Raw genomic sequence first — 26,042 nt, forward strand, 5'->3', positions numbered from 1 at the left:
TTTTAGCAAGAGAGAAAGGGAGAGACAGAAACATCAATCTGTTCCTGTTTGTGCCCTGACCAGCGTTCAAACCAGCAACCTCTATACCTCAGGACGATGCTCTGAGCTACCTGGGCAGGGCTGCTTTGCCTTTTCATTTCATAATAATGTCTTTGATAAATAGCTGTTCTTCATTTTAATACAGTCTTTTCCTTCATTGTTAGCACTTTGTGTGTCCTGTTTAAGACATCTTTCCTACTCCTGATAAAGGTATTTTCCCATGTTATCTTTTTTTTTTTTTTTTTTTTTTTTGTATTTTTCTGAAGCTGGAAACGGGGAGAGACAGTCAGACAGACTCCCGCATGCGCCCGACCCGGGCGATGCTCGGCCCTTCCGGGGCGTCGCTCTGCCATGACCAGAGCCACTCTCGCGCCTGGGGCAGAGGCCAAGGAGCCATCCCCAGTGCCCGGGCCATCTTTGCTCCAATGGAGCCTCGGCTGCGGGAGGGGAAGAGAGAGACAGAGAGGAAGGAGGGGGGGTGGAGAAGCAAATGGGCGCTTCTCCTATGTGCCCTGGCCGGGAATCAAACCCGGGTCCCCCGCACGCCAGGCTGACGCTCTACCGCTGAGCCAACTGGCCAGGGCCCCGTGTTATCTTCTTACATTAGCCTTTCAGGCCCAGGCTCAGACCCACCTGGAATTGGCTTGAATATGGTATGAGGTCCAGGTCAGGTTTCCTTTGTCTGGTCTCTCAGGCTGTCCCAGCACCAGATTAATCTTTCCAGTTATATCAACAACACAATTTATTGTTTTATTTAAAAAAGTAATAGAAACATTCCTAAAGTCAGTGAAATAGAAACTACCTCTTCCTTATCTGTGGACAATTTGAGAATTTTTTTTTTGGGTGGGGGTAGCTATTATAAAAACTTTATTTTTTTAATTTTATTTTTCTGAAGCTAGAAATGGGGAGAGACAGTCAGACAGACTCCCGCATGCGCCTGACCGGGATCCACCTGGCACGCCCACCAGGGGGCGATGCTCTGCTGCGACCAGAGCCACTCTAGCACCTAGGGCAGAGGCCAAGGAGCCATCCCCAGCGCCTGGGCCATCTTTGCTCCAATGGAGCCTCGCTGCGGGAGGGGAAGAGAGAGATAGAGAGGAAGGAGAGGGGAGGGGTGGAGGAGCAGATGGGCGCCTCTCCTGTGTGCCCTGACTGGGAATCGAACCCGGGACTTCTGCACGCCAGGCCGACGCTCTACCACTGAGCCAACTGGCCAGGGCCAAAACTTACTTTATTTTATGTAAACATTTATGTCATTTTTTTGAATTCTATCACAAATAATTATTTCAATCACTGGCATAAGCATTCCTGAACTGTTAATCACTTTAATTATAAATATTAAATATAAAATGTAAAAAGCTAGAAAGATCATTTTAACGTTTTACATGAAAAACTTAAAACATCTGCTCTGTAACTTCTTTCTGTTCTCACTTTTCCTAGATTTTCTCACATAAAAAAAAGCAAATGACTTTCAAGTGTTTTATCTTCAGCCTGGTCTTCTCCCTGAAATCCACTCCATACTACCAATAGTTCATGCATATCCTCACACAGAGGTCTATCAGCTTAAACACATTATGTTCAAAATCAAAATTTTAAGCTTCCCAAAGTGAGGGTCATCATCTTAGCCACACAGGCCTTAAGACCTGGCATCACTCTTTGATACCTCCTTTTCCTTATCTTCTATATCCAAGATGTCATTTCTAATAATTCTAACCAAAAACTTCAAAAGCCTTTAATATTTTTTCTTTAGTCTCATTGCTCCACTCTTAGTCCAGGGCCTCCCCTCCCCACCCTTAGGCCACTGCAAAAGCCTCTAATCTCTCCCCATTGACCCATTCCGCCCATTTGTTATCAAGCACATACCATTATATGTGCCTGATACATGCAAGGTCTCATTCTGTCTGCTGGGAAGGATTCAGGCAGTGGTGTGCTGCAGTCCACTGGCAGGCTTTGCAAATGCCACTTGGGCGCATCTCCTCCCGACTCCACATTCAGTGATGTCACACTGTTAGCTGGAACTGAACAGTGCAGGGAGTATTTACTACATGGGAATCATCAGACTCTACAAATCAAGGCTCACTCCCCCCACACATGCCACTAGAACCAGTCCTCAAACATTTACCAGTATATCACTATAGTTTGGGGGGGGGGGGGAAGCAAGGCTTGCTTGAGAATACCAGGAATCCTGATGAACATGCACAGGGTTCAGGGACCAGATAAAGGTCTAGTGTGACTGGGACAGGGAATGGTGGACAATGAGGCTGGGTAGCGTGATTGTAGAAGGCCTGGGTCTTCATATGGATTCCCTGGGCAATGAGAAGCCATGCAAGATTGGGGGGAGGGACGTGTTGGTTTGCCTGGCTGTTCCTCCCGCAGTGCCACAGGCAATGCCGATGTGCTAAAGTCTCAGGACAGTCCACACAGTGTGGTGACTTGGGGACACAGCACTACACATCAGGGTAAAGTAATGAGATTCCCAGTCTAACAGGAGGAGAACCCAGCGCCGCAAGGAAGGCAACATGAATAGAAAGGGAAAATCTTCATCTGAAGATCATAAAGCCTAGAAATTATGAGGTAGTCAGTTTTTATATTGATAAATTTTTATTCTAATATAGTAATAATTTAAGTACAATTTTCTTTGAAAAGTCAACTGTTAAACACAACTTAAGTATTTCCCATCGAACATAACATACTCCTTTCAATCCTCACAGCAGTCAGAGCCATGTAGCAGAGAGAAGATTTTTTAAGTCTACTACTACATTTTGTTATTGCTAGAAAATCTGAATTAGTTGTCAAGGTCTCAGAGGCAGTGATTAATTAACTTTTGAAAGCTCTACCAGATATTCTGACATGAAATCATGAATCCAGATGTCCGTGTCTGGCAGCGACGTGTCCACTAAGTAGACCACTACTTTCTGGTCCCAAGGGTGAGCATTTTCTGTGACTGTCTGCACCAGCGCCACCAGAGCTTTCTTCTCCACATGATTTCGAAACACCATCGAAGCCTCCCCAGACCACTGGCTGCACTTCAATCCTAGGAGAGAGCAGAGCAGTGAGGGGCAAATGAGCCTTTCTTTGATCCGTTAAAATGGAAATATATTTAGTCAGTTCCCAAGTAGCTTAAACATGCCAGGTTAGACTTGCCTGACTGAAAAAACAGTTTCTGAACAATCTTGAAACAGTCCAGCATTTAGTTTTTCTATTCTAAACAGGGTTACTTCTGTAAGCTTTTACCTACAGACAGTTTTGAGATTTAATGCTGTGTTATAAATGAAGGTATAGTCACTACTGCCCATTCCTCTACACACAGTATATGAAAACTTAAACGGATAATGGAGATAAATAGGGGGAATAAAACATCAGTGATATTGATGACATTTCTCTTATTTATAGATTCCCCCCCTTGATGAACCAGATATAGTAAAAAAATTAAGGTACTGATTTTTCAAAATTATTATCTACGACATCATGGGAAAAGCACTGGGCTGAAATCTGGAGACTCAGTTACTGTTTCTGGCTCCTCCTCTATCAAGTGGTCCGATCTGGAGCAAATGAGTGCATTTCCCAGGCCTCGGTCTCCTTCTGAAATAAACTGGTTGGGCCTAATGAGTTTTAAGCCCCAGGTTTTTCTAACTCCCCATGACTTTTTAAAGTTGAGAGCTCAAGTTAGAGAATTCTAAATCAGGTTTGAAAACAAAATTGAGACAATATGTATTTTTCAAGAAATAATGTTAAACTAACAAACTAGCTCACATATATACTGCTCACAAAAATTTGGGGATATATATATATATATATATATATATATATTTTTTTTTTTTTTGTATTTTTCTGAAGCTGGAAATGGGGAGAGACAGTCAGACAGACTCCCGCATGCGCCCGACCGGGATCCACCCAGCACACCCACCAGGGGGCGACGCTCTGCCCACCAGGGGGCGATGCTCTGCCCCTCCGGGGCGTTGCTCTGCTGCGACCAGAGCCACTCTAGCGCCTGGGGCAGAGGCCAAGGAGCCATCCCCAGCGCCCGGGCCATCTTTGCTCCAATGGAGCCTTGGCTGCGGGAGGGGAAGAGAGAGACAGAGAGGAAGGGGGGGGGGAGAAGCAAATGGGCGCTTCTCCTATGTGCCCTGGCCGGGAATCGAACCCGGGTCCCCCGCATGCCAGGCTGATGCTCTACCGCTGAGCCAACCGGCCAGGGCCAATTTGGGGATATTTCAAAATGAATATGAAGTGATTAAAAAAAAGCATTTCATTTTTTATTGAACAAGAACATCAGAAAAACAAACAAGTCAAAGTTTTTAAATTATGCATATGAGATGCAAAACCAACCTTTATTTCATTGGTGAAAATGCACTACACAAAAGGCTAAAAGTACTGGAGTATCGGTTTGTTCCCTGATCCCCTAATTTTTGTGAGCAGAGTACTAGAGTAAACTATAAATTATGTCCCCTAGTGATAAAGGTCCAAGAGTTTCATATATAATTTAAAAGATTTAGCCTAACCAGGCGGTGGCGCAGTGGATAGAGCGTTGGACTGAGACGAGGAAGGACCCAGGTTCGAGTCCCCAAGGTTGCCAGCTTGAGCGCGGGCTCATCTGGCTTGACCAAAAAGCTCACCAGCTTGGACCCAAGGTCACTGGCTCGAGCAAGGGGTTACTCAGTCTGCTGAAGGCCCGCAGTCATGGCACATATGAGAAAGCAATCAATGAACAACTAAGGTGTCGCAACGAAAAACTGATAATTGATGCTTCTCATCTCTCTCCGTTCCTGTCTGTCTGTCCCTATCTATCCCTCTATCTGACTCTCTCTCTGTCCCTGTAAAAAATAAATAAATAAATTAATTAATTAATTTAAAAAAGATCTTTAAAAGATTTACTATCTATATAGCAAATAGGCTGAATTTTTCGATTATTACGCATTTTCCAGAAGAGAAGCCTAGAATAGTTTCTAAGCTGAGCTGCTGTTTCCTGATCTGTATGATAGTCATCCTGACAGGACCTGACCTTCTGCTGTGGGGGGATTTTAATGAAAGGAAGCGGCTGGTAGAGCCCCATGCCCACAGTGAGTACCAGGGACGGCAGCCATGACGTGGGTGTGGGGATAACAGTGTTTTGGGGACCCCTTCTCCAGACAGTTTGATTATCATGTTTCACAAAATGTATTGTTAACAAAATATTATCAGAAAATAAAGATAAAAAAACCTATCCATAAAATCTGAAGAAAACCACTTAGCGGTTTGAGTTCAACGCTGAGCAGGGGTAGCCATGCCATTGATAAAATGCCATTTTGGGTTTATATCCAACTACCATGGGAGTTCCTCTGAATCCGAGTAGGAGACACAAAGAAACTGGCAAATACTTCAAAAATAAGGCAGACTATACCTGGCCAATAAAAGCTGGTCAGTAATAATCACAAGAAAACTCCACATACAGAATCGCTTTCATTTCTGAGGTCAAATCACTTTTGCCACGTACTAAGTGTGTGGAGTGAGCAGGGCTGAGGACTCAGGTGGCATGATGTGGTCACAGCTCCCCACAGCCAGCCTAGTAGGACACAGAGAGCCCAGACAACTGCAAGTGTCTGTGCCCCTTGCCCTTGCGGCCTCCACACCCTCTGCAAATGCCAACACGCCTCCAGGCGAGCTGCATCTGAGTGCTCAAGTGCCCTACGGGTACAGTGCATGCAGAGAAGCCACCAGGGTTTGGACCGCTCTTACAAAAGAGAGGACAGAAGTCTCAAACACAATATTACATGTAAGTACCATCTATTAAGTTAGTACCTCAAATTTTAATGCTAGTTAATAGGCTGGTGGGAATATGAAATCAGACACTTGTGTGCTGTTAGTTGCAATGAGACTGGGAACTCAGTTGACCACGACAATGGTCATAGTCTATGACTCAGGAATGTTTTATAATTGTCAACATCTATCATGTAGATTATAATTTATGCAATAAAGTATGAAATATTTAATTGTGTGATGTTCTCCTCCTATTGGTTATTTAGGTTGTCTCTGTGTTTGTTTGTTTTGGTTAGTATACATAGCAGCAGTTTTTTTTTGTTTTTTTTTGTATTTTTCTGAAGCTGGAAACAGGGAGAGACAGTCAGACAGACTCCCGCATGCGCCCGACCGGGATCCACCCGGCATGCCCATCAGGGGCGACGCTCTGCCCCTCCGGGGCGTCGTTCCGCTGCGACCAGAGCCACTCCAGCACCTGGGGCAGAGGCCAAGGAGCCATCCCCAGCGCCCGGGCCATCCTTGCTCCAATGGAGCCTCGCTGCGGGAGGGGAAGAGAGAGACAGAGAGGAAGGAGAGGGGGAGGGGTGGAGAAGCAGATGGGCACCTCTCCTGTGTGCCCTGGCCGGGAATTGAACCCGGGACTTCTGCACGCCAGGCCGACGCTCTACCACTGAGCCAACCGGCCAGGGCCAAGTTTTTTTTCCTTAATGCTACAATAATAGTATAGAGAACCTAAACATTTAACAATAGGGAAATATGATTAAACAGAATATTTTGTAACTATTATAAATCATTATCAAGACCACCAAACAGCCACCCCAAAATTAGAGAAAAAATGCTAATTGTAAAAAGCAGACTGCAATATTGTACCTGTGCTAAGATTACAGCTTTAGAAATAAACTCATACATGAAACCAGAGAGAAAGGAATGTGGAGAAACAGAAATAGCAGATACAGGGCATGATACAGACACAGCAGATACAGACAGCAGCTGGAGGGCATGACTGTGAGAGATCATTAAAAATTATCTCCATTACGGTCAGGAAGTTGTTTGTGCAAAAAGAAAAAAAAGTGAAAGTTACCTCAATGGGCCAATGATTCTGTACTCCCTAAGTACCCAGGACAAAATGACAACATAAACTATGTTGGGGAATGAGTTCGAATTCCACAGAAATCACCTGCTAGTTGAGCCGTGACTGCTTGGAACGGCAGCTTTCGGAACATGTCCACTAGGGGCTGCACCTTTCTTATGTTGACCAATTCATGCTTGCCATAGTCCAGCTCATACACAGATACCAATCCATTCGTCAGGATTCCCTTTAAAAGCACCCTGTACCACCTACATGTGCACAGGATTAAAAAGGAAGAAGAAACACACAAAGTCAACATCTTCTTAAGGATACCATTTTATGATAAAAAGAAAAATTAATATGAGTAACATTATCAAAATATAAAACTATATTATCATAGAAGTTTTTAAAGAGATTGCTGCTGCTTTTTCTGAAGGTTACTACTCTCGGCTTCATTACCGGCCCGTTTGATGGAACTGGCTCACTTCCACCACTTTCCTCAGGCCTCATGGAGCTAAAGGAGAATGAGACATAATCTACCAACCATCACAACGCTGAAAGAAACAGATGCCACAGAGGATGGTCAGAACAGGGCTAATGGATCCCTTCATTCTGTTGGGCAGACAGGGATGGCCACAGCTTTGGGACAAGGTACACGTGTAAAAAGATGGGCAGAGGGAGGCAAGCAGGACCAGGCCAGGGTAAAGACACACCTGGGAAAAAAGCCCAGAAGTCTACAGGGCCTGGTGGTTTGGAGTGGAGCAAACACTAAAGGACAGCTGGGAGGTGGAATGGGGGGGGCGGGGTGGAATGGAGGAGAAAGTCAGACTGGGAAGGGAGGTTGGGAAGAAATTACAAAAAGTAATGTAAAGTTGACAATTTTAATTATGCCAAGGAAGACATTAAAAAACAAAATAAAAAATCTAACCTACCACTTCAAGAACCTGGAAAAGGTAGGGGAGTATGGGGGAAGATCCAGTGTTTGAGGTGCCAGAAAGTCACACAATATACAGATGTACATCTTGGCCTACAGTGTTAAAATGAGGAAAACCTAGGCTTGCAAACTCAGGAATGAAGGGCCATTTGAAGGTCCTATCATCCTGATGACATGATTACACTAAGGCAGGGACGATTGTTCACGATGTCTAACAGGGAAGTGTCTATGGAGGCGCTCTCTGCTCCTCTGAATGGTGGGGGTTGGGCCCTGCCTCAGGGGGCAGACCCGAACACCCTCTGAAACAGGTTTATTAGGGGCAAGCCCAGCGGAACAGGAAAGCAGTCCCACACTCTGCTGGGCCGGGGCTGGCCACACTGGACTGATGCCCCAGCCAGCTCACACCTGGTGGAGAATGGGTACAGGACATTTACACGGCTGCTCTCAGGTGAACTGCAGTAAGAAGCTACAGAGTGGCCAGCTTTAACCCTGTATGTCATGGGGGGCTTCTGAGGGAAACTCTAGAAACCTTCAAATTAGGCAAAAGCACAGCAAGGAAAAATCCATGAGTTGCAGAGATAGCAGGGACACAAAAGGTACCAAAGTAAGTACATCAGAGCTTTGGGGGCGCAAACTCCTGGGCGGAGTCCCACCTGCGCTGGGCCATTTTCCAGTTAGGTGACCCTGGGCTCATCATTTATTCTCTGAGTCTTGTTATCTCATGGGTAATATTTAATTTTAATTCACTTGCAGAAATAATATATACAAAGTGCCTAGCACTTTATTTATTTGGCATACTAGGCACTTGGCAAATGGTAGCCTTCATTATCAATATAATTAGTATTAAAATGAAGATAAGAACTTCAGGCCAAATTAAAGAGAAATTTTCATATGTGGAAATGCTACTTTGGTGCATGTCGCTAATTTATTTAAGTGTAAAAGGAGATGAAAACCTTTGGTTTCTACCAGCAGCAATGTCTTTAAATTGTACAGGGCAATGATGGCAGTCTGTGCTTTGAGTCATTCAATAAGAAGGACAGAGCAGTGGGCAGAGAGCCATCAGTGAACTGGAGTGTTGCACACTGTATTTCTCCTCAGCTTTCAATTTTCAAAACAGCTTAATATAAAGGCTTGGTTTCCAATTTCAGTACAAGGCTGCTTGTGTATCACCTGATCCTGGGGTCCCACCCCCAGAGGTTTTGATGCAGGGTGTCTAGAGTGAGGAAGGAGAATCTCTATTTCAATAGGTATTCCAGGCCAGTCTTAGCCAACATAGATTTGGAAACCACTTGTGATAAAAAATGCATCCAACACTACTATGTCTTAACTAACCATAGGGGGGAATAAGGTTTAGTAGATACTTCTGGGTTGTAAGCAAGATAGAAACTCTAAACATTTTACATGCATTCAGTTCATAGAGTTTAAAAAAATATCAGGTAATCTGTTCTTTTCTACAAAACATCCCTTGCTTATCTGGGGACAGATGAATCCGTTAAAGCTCAACAGCCCTGTGGTAGATCTGTCGGCCACATGGGGTGAGGAAGAGTCTGAAATCCTAGGTCTCCAGCTTGTGGGTGCTCCTCCTCCACACAACACTTGCCCCAAGTAGAACACCCCACCCCCAGCTGAGTATCATTAATTTGCCCCTCAGACAACAGGTAACATTAGTTTAACAGCGATTAAATTATCTTGCAAAGAATTCTGATTGAAGCAAAGTTACACCAATAATGTTCCTGTATTGAATTCAACCCATTTATGCTTATGGTTATAAATAACCTGACACAGTGAAAATGCTACTTTGAAGATGAAAAGCTTGCATCATAGAAGTTGGATGCTTTTTTGGAATGAGAGCTACTATCTTTCTCACTTTTAAGAGTTAAAAAAATTGGTATTTTTCTCCCATGAAAATAATAAAACTTTATCAATTCCTATACTTCCTATCATAAGAAAGAATGAAAACATTTTATAGAAAAAAAAAATAAGCAGTTTGACCTCTGAAATTGAGTTGGGCGTGAAAAAATAAGCAGTTTGACCTCTGAAATTGAGTTGGGTGTGTATGTACGTGTGTTTGTGTGTGTTGATGTGTTTCGGGGCAAGAGGGAGATACAATTCCTTGTTTTCAGCATCATCAAAAAAGTTTGGTCATTTTCCCTAAGAAAGCTGGCTAAGGGAATGGGACAAGGGGCAGTTGTGCCATTTTCCACAGCTCCTGGGGCCCGTGTGCAGAGTTTAGGGCTTGGGCCTCACTGGGTTGGAACTAGCACGTACTTCAGGAAAGGAGGAGCTGGATTCAAATGTGAAAAGAAAAAAAGAAGACTGAAGTGCTAAACAAATGTCAGAACTGTGGTTCTCACTGTCCAATGGCCAGAGTAATGAAACGCAATGCATCGCTGCACCTTACAAAAGGTGGCACACGCGCTCTAGGAAGCAACTGACAACACATATGAAGAATCCTTAATCGAACAAGTATTTTCTCTTCTAGGAATCTATCCCATAAGTAATTAGATATGTGAACAAAGATTTATGTTCAACATTATTTATAATAGTAAAAAATTTGGGAGAAAAAATCCTATAATATGATGAACTATTATTCAGCCATTAAAAATGTTTGTAAAGCAATTTTATCACATGAAACACTGTTCATAGGATTGTGTCAGGTAAAAATGTTAAGTACAAAATTATACGTAACAATAATCCAACTGTGTAGTATGTATAGGAAAAATTAAATTTATGTAAGTAGTTGAACAAAGAGAATGTCTGATTGGCTGATTTTAATTTTGTATATATTTTTGTATTTTTAAGTTTTTCTACAATAAACATTTTTAAAATTAAAAGGTTATTAAAAACATTATTTTCTGAACAAATTTTTTTTCTAACAGAAAAGTAGAAAAAAATGTAAACCTTCAGTTCAGATATGATTAGGTTTTAACAGGAATATGGTCACTAGAGTTTTAGATACAGGACATCATTTTAAATATTAGAAAACTGCACAATTCATTAATCTAATTTTACATTCAAAATTTCCATTCATCAATTCAACATCCCCCTGCAGGGCTCAAGGACTGCTGGTATCACTCTCTATATCTTTCTCAGGACTAGAATAAAACGCTTTGTCCAAGGACCTACTTATTCTCCACTTTGGCCGCGTACACTTGGTCCTTCTCCACTGCGACGTGGCGCACCTCAGACACACTGTAATACAGGATCATCTCTTCCATCAGAACTTCCAGCTTGTGAATCTCCTGCCACGGCTGGATGACAAAGTAGCCTGGGTGACAGGCCACAGGCACGTACACATCCATGTGCTCCCCTGGCCTCGACAAGGGGACAGGCGGAGGCAGAGGGGGCAGTTCCTCCACGGGGAAAGAACAGCTGCGCTCCCCCATGAACTTCTTGTTGACGTCCTGGAGGCTCTTTCTGACGTTTGCTGCAGGGCTGCCAGTGCCGGGGGTGCTCCCAGCTTTGCTGCCGGGAGAGCTGGCACCACCGGGGATGGCGCTCAGAAACACATCCTTCTGATGCTTCCACAAGTCTGCATTCAGGATCTGACGGTTGATGCTGCGGTGAGGGTCGGGGAAATTCTTAGGAGTGAATAAGTAAACATATGCGATCCCTCGTGTTTCGTCCAGTTTTGTAACCTTTGGGAAACATGAAAAACCAATTCAAGACATTCAGGTTTACACTGAATCCTGAGAGGTGGTTATAATATTAACTTTAATATTAAAATAGTATTTTGCAGAAAACAAAGCCAAAAAACCCAACTTGCTCAGAGTCATCTTAGTTAAGGTCAGATGAATTATCTATCATGGCTGTAGCAATGAATAAGCTCATAACTAGGCCAGAAACCAGCAGCAAGCTTATGGAAGTGAAAAATTTACTAACTTCTAAAACCTCTGAGAACACCTTATAACTTGCTAGAGGGCATGATCACTGAAAGGAAGTGATTCTATATATCATGATTCAAAATTTTTTTATTAATGATATTTTAAAACACTCAAAGAACAGTAGGACGAGTCCCCATGTGCTTAGCACCCAACCTCAACAACGACAAACAATCACAACAATGGCAAAATGCCTTCTGAGCACTGTGCTTAAGGCTGGCGTACCTCAGACTGGGAGGGAGGAGAAGGCTCTGACATTCACCATACCCTCTGGGACCTCTGGTCTGATTCCCTTATTTGTCCTACTATCTGTCCTCACTCCTCACCCCTTTCCCAGCTATAGGAGAGAAGAGGGGCCTTGGAAGTAAAAGAGGGAAAAAGCTCCAGGCCAAAACTGCAGTTCTGCACATTTTTTCCAGGAGACCCTTGGCTTCCTGGCTGTCTCTTCTTGTCAGATCATCATACATTGATACATCGATAACTGGGACTGCACTGCTGTGGTTCCCAAAAGGCTAGGGGACTGTAAGTCACCTCACCAGCTCCTTTGGTTTAGCTCAGAAATGGGAAAAATGAGATCCTTCTAGCCACATCCATTTTTTTAAAAAAAAATCCCATTAGGCTAGAAACAAAAGGTAGAGACACAGGCATGAAGACAGGGAGACACCTGCAAGGTGATCCTTCCACAGCACTTCATTTAAAAAGTTCTTTCCTAGCAAGATAACTCTATTTAAATTCATCATTTGGAGTGCTAATGAAGTACCACCTGCTAATTCATTTTAATACTTACAATACAGAAGTACCATTTCAAAAATCAACCATTAAAAATATTTTTATTGAATACCCACTGCCCTGGTTTTAGGAGCTGAAAAAGTAGCCAAGAAAACAATAGTAATTATCGTGTATCAATTAAAGAATATAAAATGGTACATGATTAAGTGTGTAACTGTACATTATAAACCCAAAAAGTGTGAAGATAGAAAAATCGGTGTGGGCTAGAATAATTTAGGTATCTTCACGAAGGTATTTCTCAAGGACATTTCATCGTTAAATTTTTATATAAAATGATAAGAGTATATGCATCAGTTAAAACAGAAGAATGTCATTTTACATTTCTATTCTTAAAAATATGAGCAATTTTTTGATGTGAAGATGCAAAGTGAAGGACAAAAAGCTAGTGAAATAAAGCAGTGTAAATAATTTGTTTATAAGTTATTATACTTTAGAAAAAACAAATAGCGAACTTAAAAGATTTGTGAAAACATTTATCAAGAGATATATGGTGGTCCCTCTCTTGGGATAATGCCTTATCCCAGTACAAAATGGGAGCAGAGAACAATGTCTGCTACCTTAATAAAAATGGGAAAATTATATAAAGGACGTAAAAATAGTACTGGAGTTCAGAATAAATTCTTTTTTTTAAATGACTCTTTTAATTTTTATTTTATTTATTCATTTTAGAGAGGAGAGAGAGAGGGGGAGAGAGTGAGACAGAGAGAGGAGAGAGAGACGGGGGAGGAGCTGGAAGCATCAACTCCCATATGTGCCTTGACCAGGCAAGCCCAGGGTTTTGAACTGGCGACCTCAGCATTTCCAGGTCGACGCTTTATCCACTGCACCACCACAGGTCAGGCCCAGAATAAATTCTTAAATAAAATTTAAGCCATGAAGTATCTTCTCCCTACATATGTAACCAATCTCTTGACTATAAAAATGTGTCAGATGTGAAATCATCAGTTTACAGTAACATAAAATTCTTTCACAAAAACCAAGTGAACCCTTCTGGCTGACAGCTCCCTTTCTAAATGTATTAAGACCAATAAGATAACTAACCTTAATGCTACAGTCCGAGCAGTTCAAAACAGAATCTCTTAACCAAAGCACAGCATCTGGCGTCCACATGCCGACAGACTGTGGAATATCTGCTAAACAGCACTTGATGGCCTGAAAAGAAAACAAGATGGAAAAGTGAATACATTACCTTAAAATAGGTACTTTTGAGTAATGCTGACATGCTGTTCCCACAGTCAAAGGTTGCCAAGATAAAAAGCAATAGCAAGCCCTGGCCAGTTGGCTCAGTGGTAGAGGTCGGCCTGACTTGTGGAAGTCCTGGGTTCGATTCCCTGTCAGGGCACACAGGAGAAGCACCCACTCTTCCCTATCTACTTCCTCTCTATCTCTCTCTTCCCCTCCCGCAGCCAAGGCTCCAATGGAGCAAAGTTGGAAAAATACAAAAAGAAAAAAAAAAGCAAGCAACAGCAGTAGCTAATAATGACAATGACAGCACTCGGGCTGGAGCACCTGCTTTGTTCCTGGCTCTGTTACATTAAGACTACTGTCGTTACTCCTATTATGAGCCAGGACTTACACCAGGTGCTTCAGGTCCTTCTCACCCTACAATTTTCTGTTTGACAGGCTAGCGTCACGACCCCATTATACAGATGGTGGACGTAGAGAGACGGTTGGATCACAATACTGAGAAGACAGGATTGGGGCTCATATCTAAGACTTCTCTCTAAATCCAACTGAAAAATGAAGTGTCACTTGGATGAAAACTGACTCCTGTTGCAAAAATTTTTTGGAGGCTTATGTGCTTCATTCAGCATTTTCTGAGTGCCTTGTGGGCGCCAGGACTTTGTGTTCACCTTTGGAAGGATGTGGTAATGATGAGAATTAAAAATTCGAATCCACAGATAGCTAGCTAAAAAGCTTCATTTTCCCCAGTGCTTTCTGCCTTCCACTGTCACTGCACAAGCTTTTGTGGAGTAGCTCCAGCAGGGAGTAAACGGTGACCTCAGGGACCCCCTTCAGTCTTGTGGGAGTCTGAATTGATGGAGGCAATTCTATGAAGGGAATTGCCTTGGGGGTTCCCCGTCTCTCACTGTGCCCCTGGGAGAGGCTGCAAACTCTAATACCTGCAGGGCCATGCAGGTCAAGAGGGAGTGAGGTGGCCAGGTGAGGCCAGCGTGCTGGACATCATGGCCCTGCAGGGGAGCTGCCACTTCCCAAGTGCCCACAGAGTACTGGCGCAAAAAGGAGAACGCTTAATATTGTCAGATTTTCTACTTTGTCAAGAAAAGCTAGAAGTAGGGATTTTGGTGTGAAATTACTTGATTTTTAAATCCTGGCACCCAATCCACATTTTAAAACACTGTAAGAGCCAAGAGCCCAAACTCAGTTTCATGGGTCATGAATACTTTGCAATATTCATGCAAATCATAACAGCCAACAGGCCATCAGTTTGTGGCTCTGACTTAGATCTTTTGGGGAGATGCTGTTAGTCAGAGGCTTGGCCTTGCTGACTTTTAAAGTTCCCCCAAATTCACAGCTACTAAACAATGAATCTACACAAAATTCAAAGAAAAATATTTGTCAGGGTATCTAATGCTGTAGCACAAAGAAGGCACCCTGGGTGCCTTTCAGTCAGTCGGGCAGTGGGATGGAGCTCCTGTCCTCCCTCCACGGTCCAGGGGACTTTTCTAGGTAGGGCTGGTCCTTGGATGCTCTAGCAAGGATACAGAGGCCAGAGGTGCTACCAAGTGAAAGGAGCACTTAAAGTCGAACAGTCTTCAACATATGGCTGAGCAACAACAAAGGTGATTTTGAAAACTGGCTTGATCACAAGTTAGTTTCTCTGTAATAGTAATTTTACTATAAGCAATGGTGAGAGGAGTGAGAGAGTTATAAAAGCCTGCTAATTATGGTCAAGTGCTTTTTATTCACTGAGTTTCAATGGCACCAGATACCTTCTGACACATATAAATCAAGAAGTCTTTTAAAATTACAGAATGCCAAATAGTTTTAATTTCAAAAAATGATTAATTTTCATAAAAAATCCTCTACTTTTCCTAAAGGTGGAAATAGTTCATAACAATTTTAATTAATTCAAAATAATTCAAAATTCGAGTCATTTTTACCAATAGAGGAGGAATAGGCTGAGGTTAATCTTTTTACTAAAATCTATGGGGGAAACATTATACAAGAAAATGATTGAATAAAAACAGATTTCCAAAGAGAATGGTTACCTAATTAAACTAAGAACTCTGGAGGTAAATACAGAAAATATCCTGAAGCTGTGTAGAAGTCAGCATTGACTAAATTATTAAGGTGGGACTTTTAACTGCACTACATAGCCTAATGACTCGACATACTTGAAAACAAACATGTATCAAACAATGTTCTGTAAGTCTGACTGGTCTTCTTGTCTAAGTCAGTTGAATTTTACATCTGAAAACCAGTGAACAACCCCATTTGGATCATTTCCAACTTTGCTACGGACTCAGACTTTGATCATTCTCAAGATCAGAACGAAGAGGGTACCTCACAACACGACCACACGCATATTCAAGTCTCTTCCAGCAAATCTCCCGCCTCTAACACACAGTACCTGAGAGGGTATTGCAATCACTTCCTGTAGAAACCGCGGGGGAATTTCCCTGAGCTCAGATACTTTTATGGAGGTCACCGTGCCAGAGTCCAGGAATTGAACGTCTAGAGTCCGGCTGCTGTGAACGTTCATGATCTGCAACGAGACAAGTGTCAGCTAATTTATTAGCACCTCCAAACAGCCAAACGGTTCTGGGCCATTTTGTTCATCTCTAAACTGCATACAAAAGCAACAAAGACTTCTGTTATTAAATTTTTTCTTATTTTAAAATGTACTTATAGTTATTCTTTCAGAGTAGAATTGATTGCAACATCTAGTTGTTCATTTATTTAATCAGTAACGATCACTAAACAATTACTAAACACTTTTTAATCAGTAAAAATCACTAAACTAGTAATAATTAGTAAAATTAATAAATATAGTAATATTTGCTATGTTTTAAATTCTAGGGCACTATTACTTGTAAAATAATTTGATACATTATATATTGCTGTTTATAATATACAATCTATTCTCCAAAATATTAAAATGTGAGAAAAAGCTATTGTGTCTTAGCAATGAGGAAATAAAAAATAGAATTAAGAGACAGAATTTTACTTATAGCAAATAAATACTAAACATTTTTATATCATAATGTATTTTGGTATTTACAGCTTTGTCAGAAAACCCAATGATAATTATTATAATTTGTCCTAACTAAAAATTTGAAACTCAGAAAGTAAGAGAGGTAAAATAAGGTCAAATTAATAATTCAAAAATGGGAAAATTACACATTGAGTTGAGACAATAATTACTTATTTGTGATCAAATGGCAACATCACAATGTAAGATACTGGGTGCATCTTTAAACGCCCATAATTTCCCTTAATAAGCCATTGTGGTATTTGCCATCACTGGATATAGTCACACTGGCCAAATACAGCCTCACGGGGACAGCTATGGGCAGGGACTTCACCTTGCCTACAGCTGCATGGACGGCCACCGTGAGAATGGCGGTGCTTCAATCTGGTTACTGTTAAGAAGAACTGGACCACTCTTGAGGTGGGAGTCAGTTACCAAAAGTAAAGCCTTTCCTACTGCTCCAGAAAATATTTTATTAATTAAAAAATCTCTTAAGACATAATAAACAAATAGTAGTATGGGGCAATATTTTTAAATGTATGTATTTAGTCAAACATATATACTGCACATATATATTATAGTATGGATGGCATACATTGACTAATGTATCCAGGCATAACTGGGCCATGGAGACATACTTTCCCATCTCTAAGAGTTCCCAGTCTCATGAGAGATGACACATATATAACCATAATACAATGGAGTAAGGACAATAATTAAGTTATGCGTGGGGTACTATGGAGTGCAACTGGAACATAGAGGATGGGTAGCTGACCCAGACAGGAAGTGATGTTAGAACAAGCTTTCAGAGAAAGAAAATGCCTAGAATTGGTGCTTTTCTTTAAAAGGATTTTTTTTCTTATTTTAGTAAAATGCCTCCATTGTAGAAAATTTAGATACTTAAAAGAAACACACAAAAATCACTTGTAATCTATAGAGTATAATTAACCTTCTAGTCTTTTATCCATGCTTTTTACAAAAAAAAATGATTTATAAAAATGAGAACGTGCTATAGTGGAGAAAGGTGAATGCAGACCATTCAGGATATGTTTGGAGGAAGAGTGAGTGATGGCCACGGCATACAGTTGGCTGGATACATGGAAGAATTTCAAAATGTATCAGTACTAAGTAGTATATACTATTTAATAACTGACTACCTTTCACTCAATGTCTCAAAAATATTTCACATCATTAGTCTTCCACATCATTTTAATGTTGCATAAATCTATATAGATACACGGTGACTTACCTAACAAAACTTTTGGCTGGATAATTTAAATTGTGTAAATTTCTGTTCCTTTAAGAAATAATCATATTTATTGGACATTTGTATTTTTTTCACAAATTAGAATAATTTTCACAAATTTATATCTTTTCAGAGCTGGACCTTAAATTATGAATGGGAGTAAACCCAGTTAGAAGAAGTCTAGTTTGGGAATAATCTGGACATTTCAAACACAGGGGAGAGGACGGGCAAGACACACAGGTATTTCTTATGTGTGGGGTCCACAAGCATCTTGGTTATGTTGGAACATAAAGTGAGAGGAAGGGCAAGACAAAAGATGAGGCTGAGAGACAGGCAAACCGGCAAAGGCAAGGTCTTGGAGAGCCAGATATATGTCTTAAAGAACTTAGACTTGACCTTCTAGATGAGATGCCGACGTCGAGTGTTAAGTGGAAGAATGAGATGGTCAGCTTTAGAAGAAGCCCTGTATTGTTGATAGTGAGATTGGGTGAGGGTTTTACAATCAGATAGATTTGATTTTAAAGTTCAGCTCTCCCACTTTCTAGCCAAATTACTTTCTCTTGTTATTAAGAATGGGGATAAAAGGGTTTTGTGAAGATTAAATGAGATCAGTCATGTTTAAAAAAAAAAAAACATTTAGTGTCTGGGAAATTGTAAGCCACATTAAACATTGGATGCACTATAATTTGTTATTTTCATTTTGGTTTGCTCATTCTAGTGGTATGGAGCTTGATTAGAGAGAGACAGAGTGAAGGCAGAGGAGACAGCTGGCGTGGTGTCGCGGGGATCCAGGCAAGAAATGACAACGCTATCCAATTGGCAGGGTTTGGTGATTAGTTGCACTGAGGGCTGAGAAAGATACACGAATTAAAGATAATGATTAAGGAACAGTTTGAATGGCTACATGAATGGAGGTACCACCAAGATACAGACATAGTTGGGAAGACAAGAATGAGAAAAGACAATTTTGGTTTCAGACACGTAGAGCTTGAGTTTTTGAGATGGACAATTTCAGTTGGCTTTTCGCCTAAATGTGAAGCTCGTCAAGGGCTGGAAAACTAATTTGGGAGACATTAGGACCAAGACAGTAACAGAAACTATGAGATGGAATTGCCCCAAAGGATGCAGAGGCTGAGAAGAGTGGTGAGCGGGACAGAACTGGGAGGTGCTGACCCTTCAGCCATGGGGGTGGGTGAGGCAGTTAGGCTGAAAATGAGAGAAGGAATCATTAAAACATCGTGAGCAAAATTAGGAGGATTTGATAACATGGTAGCCTAGTGAGAAGAAAACTTCAAATTCAACACTGTTAGATGCAGCAGAGAGGTCTGGTAAAGTAAGAGCTGGCCGGTAATATTCAGATTGCGCAACAAAGGCTCTCTGGCATCACGCAGACAGAGGTCACACAGCAGCAGCAGCAGCTGAGGACTGACTGGAAGGTGGTGTAGAAAGTGAATGCAGACCGCTCAGGGTGTGTCTGGAGGAAGAGAGATAACCATAAAATAGAGTTGGCGGCATGTAGAGAATAGAATAGTTCCAGGTGCACAGGCACTAAATAAAGCTGAGACACTGGATCTTGACACAGGGATGATGTCGTGTCAAGAACAAATACATCAAGCCCTGGCCGGTTGGCTCAGCGGTAGAGCGTCGGCCTAGCGTGCGGAGGACCCGGGTTCGATTCCCGGCCAGGGCACACAGGAGAAGCGCCCATTTGCTTCTCCACCCCTCCACCACGCTTTCCTCTCTGTCTCTCTCTTCCCCTCCCGCAGCCAAGGCTCCATTGGAGCAAAGATGGCCCGGGCGCTGGGGATGGCTCTGTGGCCTCTTCCTCAGGCGCTAGAGTGGCTCTGGTCGCAATATGGCGACGCCCAGGATGGGCAGAGCATCGCCCCCTGGTGGGCAGAGCGTCGCCCCCTGGTGGGCGTGCCGGGTGGATCCCGGTCAGGCGCATGCGGGAGTCTGTCTGACTGTCTCTCCCTGTTTCCAGCTTCAGAAAAAATAAAAAAAAAAAAAAAAAAAAAGAACAAATACATCATTAAAACACAGGATCTACATTTCATTAATCATTTTTCCTTCCTGAACATGTAGATATCTCAAAGGTAGACAATACACAATTTGAGAGTATTAAAAATAATACTGGATAATTATCTAAAGCATCTGAGCATCCCCTGAAAAGTTATTTTTGCCAAAAAGGCATAACCTGATTCTACACATGAGGAAACTCAAGTTGAGAGATACTCTACAAATAACGCGATCCTTTAGAAGGCCACGGACGACCAAGAGAGACAGAGCAACTGCCAGGCTGGAGAGAACTGGGAAGATGTGACTACTGACTACAACCTGGGATTCTGGACCAGAAAAAGGACATTTGAGGGACAATCTAGGAAATGTCAGTAAGTTCCGAGGATTCGTTAATAATAATTTATCAATGTTAATTTCCTGGTTTTGATGATGGTTATGCAAGATGATAACATTTAGAAATGGTTTGGTAAGGGACATATAGGATCTCTGAGCTATTTTTGCAACTCTCTGAAAGTTTGAAATTATTTCAAAATAAAAGTTTTTAAAAATTAAGTATTTCTGCATTTTCATATTATACACTAAACCTTACAGAGCTTTAAAATTCAAATAATGCTGTGTTCTTTTTAATGAGTCATGTTTTTGAAGTTTAAAGCTAAGCACAAAACTCTTGTTCAGCCTGACCTGTGGTGGCACAGTGGATAAAGTGTCAACCTGGAAACGCTGAGGTCGCCGGTTCAAAACCCTGGGCTTGCCTGGTCAAGGCACATATGGGAGTTGATGCTTTCTGCTCCTCCCCCCTTCTCTCTCTCTCTCTCTCTCTCTCTCTCTCCCCTCTCTATAATGAATAAATAAAATCTTTAAAAAAAAAAACTCTTTTTCATATAATCCCAGACCTTGGCCTTCTGACACAAATTCGCATTGATGACAATAATTACTTCAAAATTACTGCTTTCATTAATGTACCCATGACCAAGTTTTATTTAACTAAAAAGAAAATCAATATATGTAGTTATCAAAATGTTTCTATACAACATTAAAAAATTAATAAAGCTATGGTTCTTAACTGTTAGGGTTGGTTTATTTGAGACTCTTCTGAAAATTATGGCTATTTCCCCCCCAAAATACATAATAAACACACATAAAAAGACACAATTTGCAAGAACCCCTGAAAGTAGAGGTCCTCCCACCTATACCTCTGTAACAAAATAAATAAATAAAATAAAATCAAGCCCAAATTTGCCACTTCAGCAATTGGGCAAACTAGATTAAAAAAAAAAAAAAAGAAGTAAAGAAAGAAACAGCACAAAAATAAAAACTCACATTTGAAAAATATATAGGAATATATAATAAAATATAATAAACCTTTCAAATTAGTATCTGAGTTTACAAGCAAATAAGAATCATTAAGGACTGGAAATAGAGGAGTGTGTGGACATTGAAGCCAAAGCCATCTTGGGCAAGAGAGAGGGAGGATCTGAGACTCCTGGAAGTCAGAAGTCTCAAAGGGCCGCAGCTTCAATGGAAGGGTGACTTTGGAGAGTAATTAGACAATGTCTAGTGAAGTTGAAGATATGCATTTCCTATACCCAGAAATTTCATTCCTACATTTGTACCCTGGGGGATATGCATAGGAAGGTTCATTTTAACATTGTTTATAGCAAAAAAATGAGAGACAATCTAAATATCCATCATCAGGAGAATGGAATGATAACGCTGGCATATTCGTATCCTGTTACATCACACGACACTGAAAACAAGTGAACTGGAGCGGCACACGTTCACATGGTTGGAGCTCAGCGACATAAAGAATGAAATGTGTGTTTCAGAAGAACCAATACATTTTCCTATTTTATATATTTTTAAAACATATTCATATAGTTACATATAGTTATGCTGTATTATTCATTTTTTACTATATTTTATATACATATTCATTTCTTTATTTCTACTACCTATATATGAAAATATGTACAGACTAAAAGTATGTATATAGATACAAATATAGTAAAAGTATAAAGAAACGAACAGGAACGAGAAATACTGAATTCAGCGGGCAGCCTGCCAGTGGTGGGAGTAGGGGAGAGAGGGATGGAGACAGGAGCATTGGCCAGGTTGGTCACATCTTATTTCTTAAACTGCTTTTTCCATTAAAAAAACCCCACCTTTTTATATGTCTGAAATATTTCATAATAAGTCCAAAAAAAAGAGTCAAGTGACAGGTTTTACCTCTACTCGTAACCATTTTCCTTTGCAGTGGAAGAGGCAGATTTTCCCACAGAAGGGTAAGGAAACGAAGTACTCTGAAGTCATGTGCTGCAAAACAGAAGTGCATGACACCTTACTACTCTTAGCAAAGAGCTCATCGCTACGCCATTAGGGACACTTCATGTGGCACAGGCCGACTGCTCCACCCATATGTAATCAGGGGACACAGCACATGTCCAGGGGCTTATGGAACTCTGCCTTGCTTCTCTGCATTTGCTGATGGCATGATCTACGCTCCTTTTTTGCACGAGGATCGTAAATCAGCCCTGTTAACATGTCTAAAAGTGTTAGTACGGGAGGTCAGCATGATTCACCCAGGCGCCAGCGCCTCAGTGGGACATGGAGAGGAAGGATGAATCTGACAATGGGGAGAGCTGCTTGGATGCAAAGTGAGGAGGCTGGGTTTGCTCTCAATGAGGTCTCTTTCTTTCCATATTTTAACATTTAGATTCAAAGATGGGATTTTAATTCCAAAACAAAACAAACAAGGGGTCAGCGCCAGTGAAACACCCACACTGGCTGCAAGTCTCCTCCTCCGCTTCCGCTGCAGCTTGAAGCTGGGAAGCTGGGGCCTGCCTGGTCTCCTTCCTTCAGGGGACGCACTCTTCCCCACAGGTACCATCTCCACCTGGGTTACCAGAGAACTAGGGGCGATTAAGAGTGCCTTGTACCACCGCAGGTCACAAGCATGTGCATGCAAATGAGATGCTGGAGTCAGCCTCTCTGAGTGTCTCAAATTTCTCCAAACAGACTAGCAAACTAAACCCAGGTAATGACCTTGAGATACATCTAAAACATCTGTTACACAAAAGAGGTAAAGCTATAGATCTAATGCCTTAATTCTAGGCTGTAGTCTGAATATAGGCTTAACGTGATGCAGCAAAACCTCTGGCTAGAATCCCTATTCTCTGTAAAACACTGGATTAGGTACCATGGTACCTGAATGAATTAGGGGCTTACCAGTAAAGCGCAGTCTCTGCCCTTGAGAAGCCTACACTCTATTGAGACAGACAAATACCCAAGTAGCTGACAGACAGCATTGCATCAGAGCCACGAGGCACTCAGTGTGCTCTGTAGCTTAGTGGTCAGGGGTCACTTCCAGGGGCAAGGGGTCAGGGTTGAAGTGGCACTAGAGTCAGTCACTTGGAAACCACAGCACATTCTGGATTATGACTATAATGTCCTAACGGAGGTAAGGAAACCACCTTAGAGCCTACATATCCTCATTCAGAAAAGACTACTGGATTGAAAGGTTAAGGAGCTTATTAATAAATTTAAACTGCAGAACCACATTTACTAAGGTGGTAAGTTCTCAGAGACCATAAATAGCTTGGGGAGTGATGCCTTAGAAATTCTAATCTCCTCAATTCTATGGTTTCATCTTTACACAAGGCAGAGGGGGGCCAGCTGGCTCCAGCAGAGACACAGGCAGCTGCATTGCAGGGTCATCACTTGCACCTTCTAAGCAACAAATCTAGCAGGTGTTGAGCACTGACTGTGAGCCAGGCACTGCTAAGTAAGCAGGCTTGCAACTTGTTCTCATGAGTCCTCTGGGTGCATACTACTATTCCCCTCATTTTACAGTGCAGAAACCAGTGAGAGGAGGCATTGTTTTAAATTATTCAGTCTGTGACTCTCACCCACTATTCTAGAAATTCTACCTCCAACTATGCTAATGTTAGTCGTACAAATTTAGTGACCACTCTTACTTGTGATTTTAGGACTAATTTTAGAGGTGGACGATGCGCTGCCATACCTTACAATAGAAGTAGTCCTCTATCTTCTGCAGAAGGTCATTGAGCTTGTTCAGACCCTTACAAGGCACCTGGCAGTAGAGGGTGCCGTCAGAGCAAATATTAGTCACTCTGACATTTGTGTACATGGCGTCAACCTGGAACAAACAAAGGGCATGCCAGGAGGCCTGAGAACAGAACCTAGCTCTTACCTATCTCGGCTTCTACCTAAACCTCATTAAAAGTCTTTGCATTTTAAAATCTTCTAAGTTGAAGGACGGGAAAGAATGAAATTCATAACTTAAATGTGAAAAACTAATTTGATACCGCTCTTTCCAAAAGGAGTATCTGATAGCATTTGTATGAGGCACAAAGTAAACTCTGCATACATTAACATACTAAAATTTTCCATTGTCTCAAAAGCTGAGACTATCCTTAACTCTAGTTTATATCTCCCCATTAATTTAGAAAATAAATTATAACATAAAACAAATTTTTGCAACATTAACAGAAATGAAAATAAGAAGCTCTCACCAAATCAATCCCATTATCAGCTTACTTTCTAATCTGTATCCATAGATCACATAAATTTTAGTCATTAAAAAAATTTTAATCATAGTAAAGGTTTAATTTTAGCCTCCTTTAGTCAATCATACTATATAAAAATAATTCACTGTTGATCTACTTATTAAAAAAATATTACCCCAGTGTTGCTATGAAACCTTTAAAACGATCACTTTTAACATCTCATCCTAGTCTTTAAATAAGTTATAGAATAATTTAATAATCTATTCCTCTTTGTGGACATCTATATTGTTTACATTATAAAAGTGTTAAAGCTAATAATTTAATAAACATCTTTACTGATATACTTTTCCCTCCATTTATATTATCCTCCCCTATCATCTTTGCAAAATAACTGTATATGAAATTAACACATGCTTATTTTAGAAGTTGGAAAATAAAACAAAAATCTAATTCCTAATAATTACCACATAGGTTTTGGCATTTTCCCCACTTCTGGTCCCCCTTCCCCTTTTTCTCAATACATACATAAGCTGCCACTATCTAGTGTTAGCTTAAAATTTATAACATTCTGTCCTATCATATGTGTAACAGATGACAACAGTGGTCACAGTGGTACCTGAAGGTGAACCTTTAGTGACTTGTCACACATGGCCTTTAAGCAGGTGGCATTAATATTGATATCATCTTCTCCTGAGGTATCATACAGAACAACAAGTGGAACGTCAGCTTTTTCAAGAATTTCCACTGCAAAGATCTTTCCACAAGTTAAAGATTCAACCACCTTCACTAAACCAGGATCATCACTTAGAGCTTCCAACCCTGAAAAATATTGAATATTTTAATTTCCACTTAATTAGTGGAATCATTTTAAGATAGATAGATTGATCGTGTTTGTTTTGGATACTTACTACAGGTATGAATCTACTACAAAATTCTTAAATCTTATAGGGAAGCTTTGTTTTACAATCTCTTTTACATGACCTACCCTTAGGTTTTAAGGTACATATTATAATGCGAATGCCTTTTTGAATGATCACACTAAGGCAGGTAATTTAAAACAAGAAGAAAATGATGGTCAATCAGGATTTTTACCTTAGGAGAAACAGCCTTCACTTTATATATAAGGTCTACCGGAAAGTTCTGTCTGTTTTTTGGAATAAAACAAAATACAAATTTTTCTTACCGTCAAAAAACTTTATTAAATAATATAATTTCCATTATTATTAATGATTTCTTGGCAGTGTGAAGGCAATTTGTAGATCCCATTTTTGAAAAATGTTTTATCTTTTGATGCGAAAAATTGAACCAGTGCTTGTTTGATATCTTCTTCATCTTTGAATTTTTTGCCCTTCAAAATATTTTGTAAGGACAAAAACAAGTGATAGTCGGAGGGTGCTAAGTCCGGGGAATACGGTGGATGCGACAGACATGCTTCTGTAGCATTTCTTCCTTGTTGAAATTCGTAAAAATTATAGTGGCGTAAATGAACTTTATCAGTAGCTGTGGGTACACTATCGCTTCACACATAAGACTAACGTGAATCAACTTTGTTTTAATTTGCTACGTCAGTATGTATACATTAAGTGA

The 26,042-nt window shown here is 41.0% G+C and overlaps 1 protein-coding gene across 2 annotated transcripts in view; it reads right to left on the reverse strand.

Annotated features, from left to right (window-relative positions):
• Window positions 1–2,653: 2,653 nt before the first annotated feature.
• The window catches only part of TDRD7 (tudor domain containing 7), an 81,256-nt gene continuing 57,867 nt past the window's right edge, over window positions 2,654–26,042 (reverse strand). For both annotated transcript variants that reach the window (XM_066367604.1, XM_066367603.1), the window contains exons 10-17: window positions 25,072–25,274; window positions 23,951–24,085; window positions 22,156–22,242; window positions 16,044–16,178; window positions 13,490–13,600; window positions 10,905–11,416; window positions 6,953–7,113; window positions 2,654–3,073 (exon numbers count right to left, since the gene is read on the reverse strand). In XM_066367604.1, coding sequence (XP_066223701.1) covers window positions 2,853–3,073; window positions 6,953–7,113; window positions 10,905–11,416; window positions 13,490–13,600; window positions 16,044–16,178; window positions 22,156–22,242; window positions 23,951–24,085; window positions 25,072–25,274 — 1,565 coding nt within the window. In that variant the 3' untranslated portion in view covers window positions 2,654–2,852. The remainder of the gene's footprint in view (window positions 3,074–6,952; window positions 7,114–10,904; window positions 11,417–13,489; window positions 13,601–16,043; window positions 16,179–22,155; window positions 22,243–23,950; window positions 24,086–25,071; window positions 25,275–26,042) is intronic.

Source organism: Saccopteryx leptura, chromosome 2, assembly GCF_036850995.1.
Source record: "Saccopteryx leptura isolate mSacLep1 chromosome 2, mSacLep1_pri_phased_curated, whole genome shotgun sequence".
Classification (NCBI taxonomy): Eukaryota; Metazoa; Chordata; class Mammalia; order Chiroptera; family Emballonuridae; genus Saccopteryx; species Saccopteryx leptura.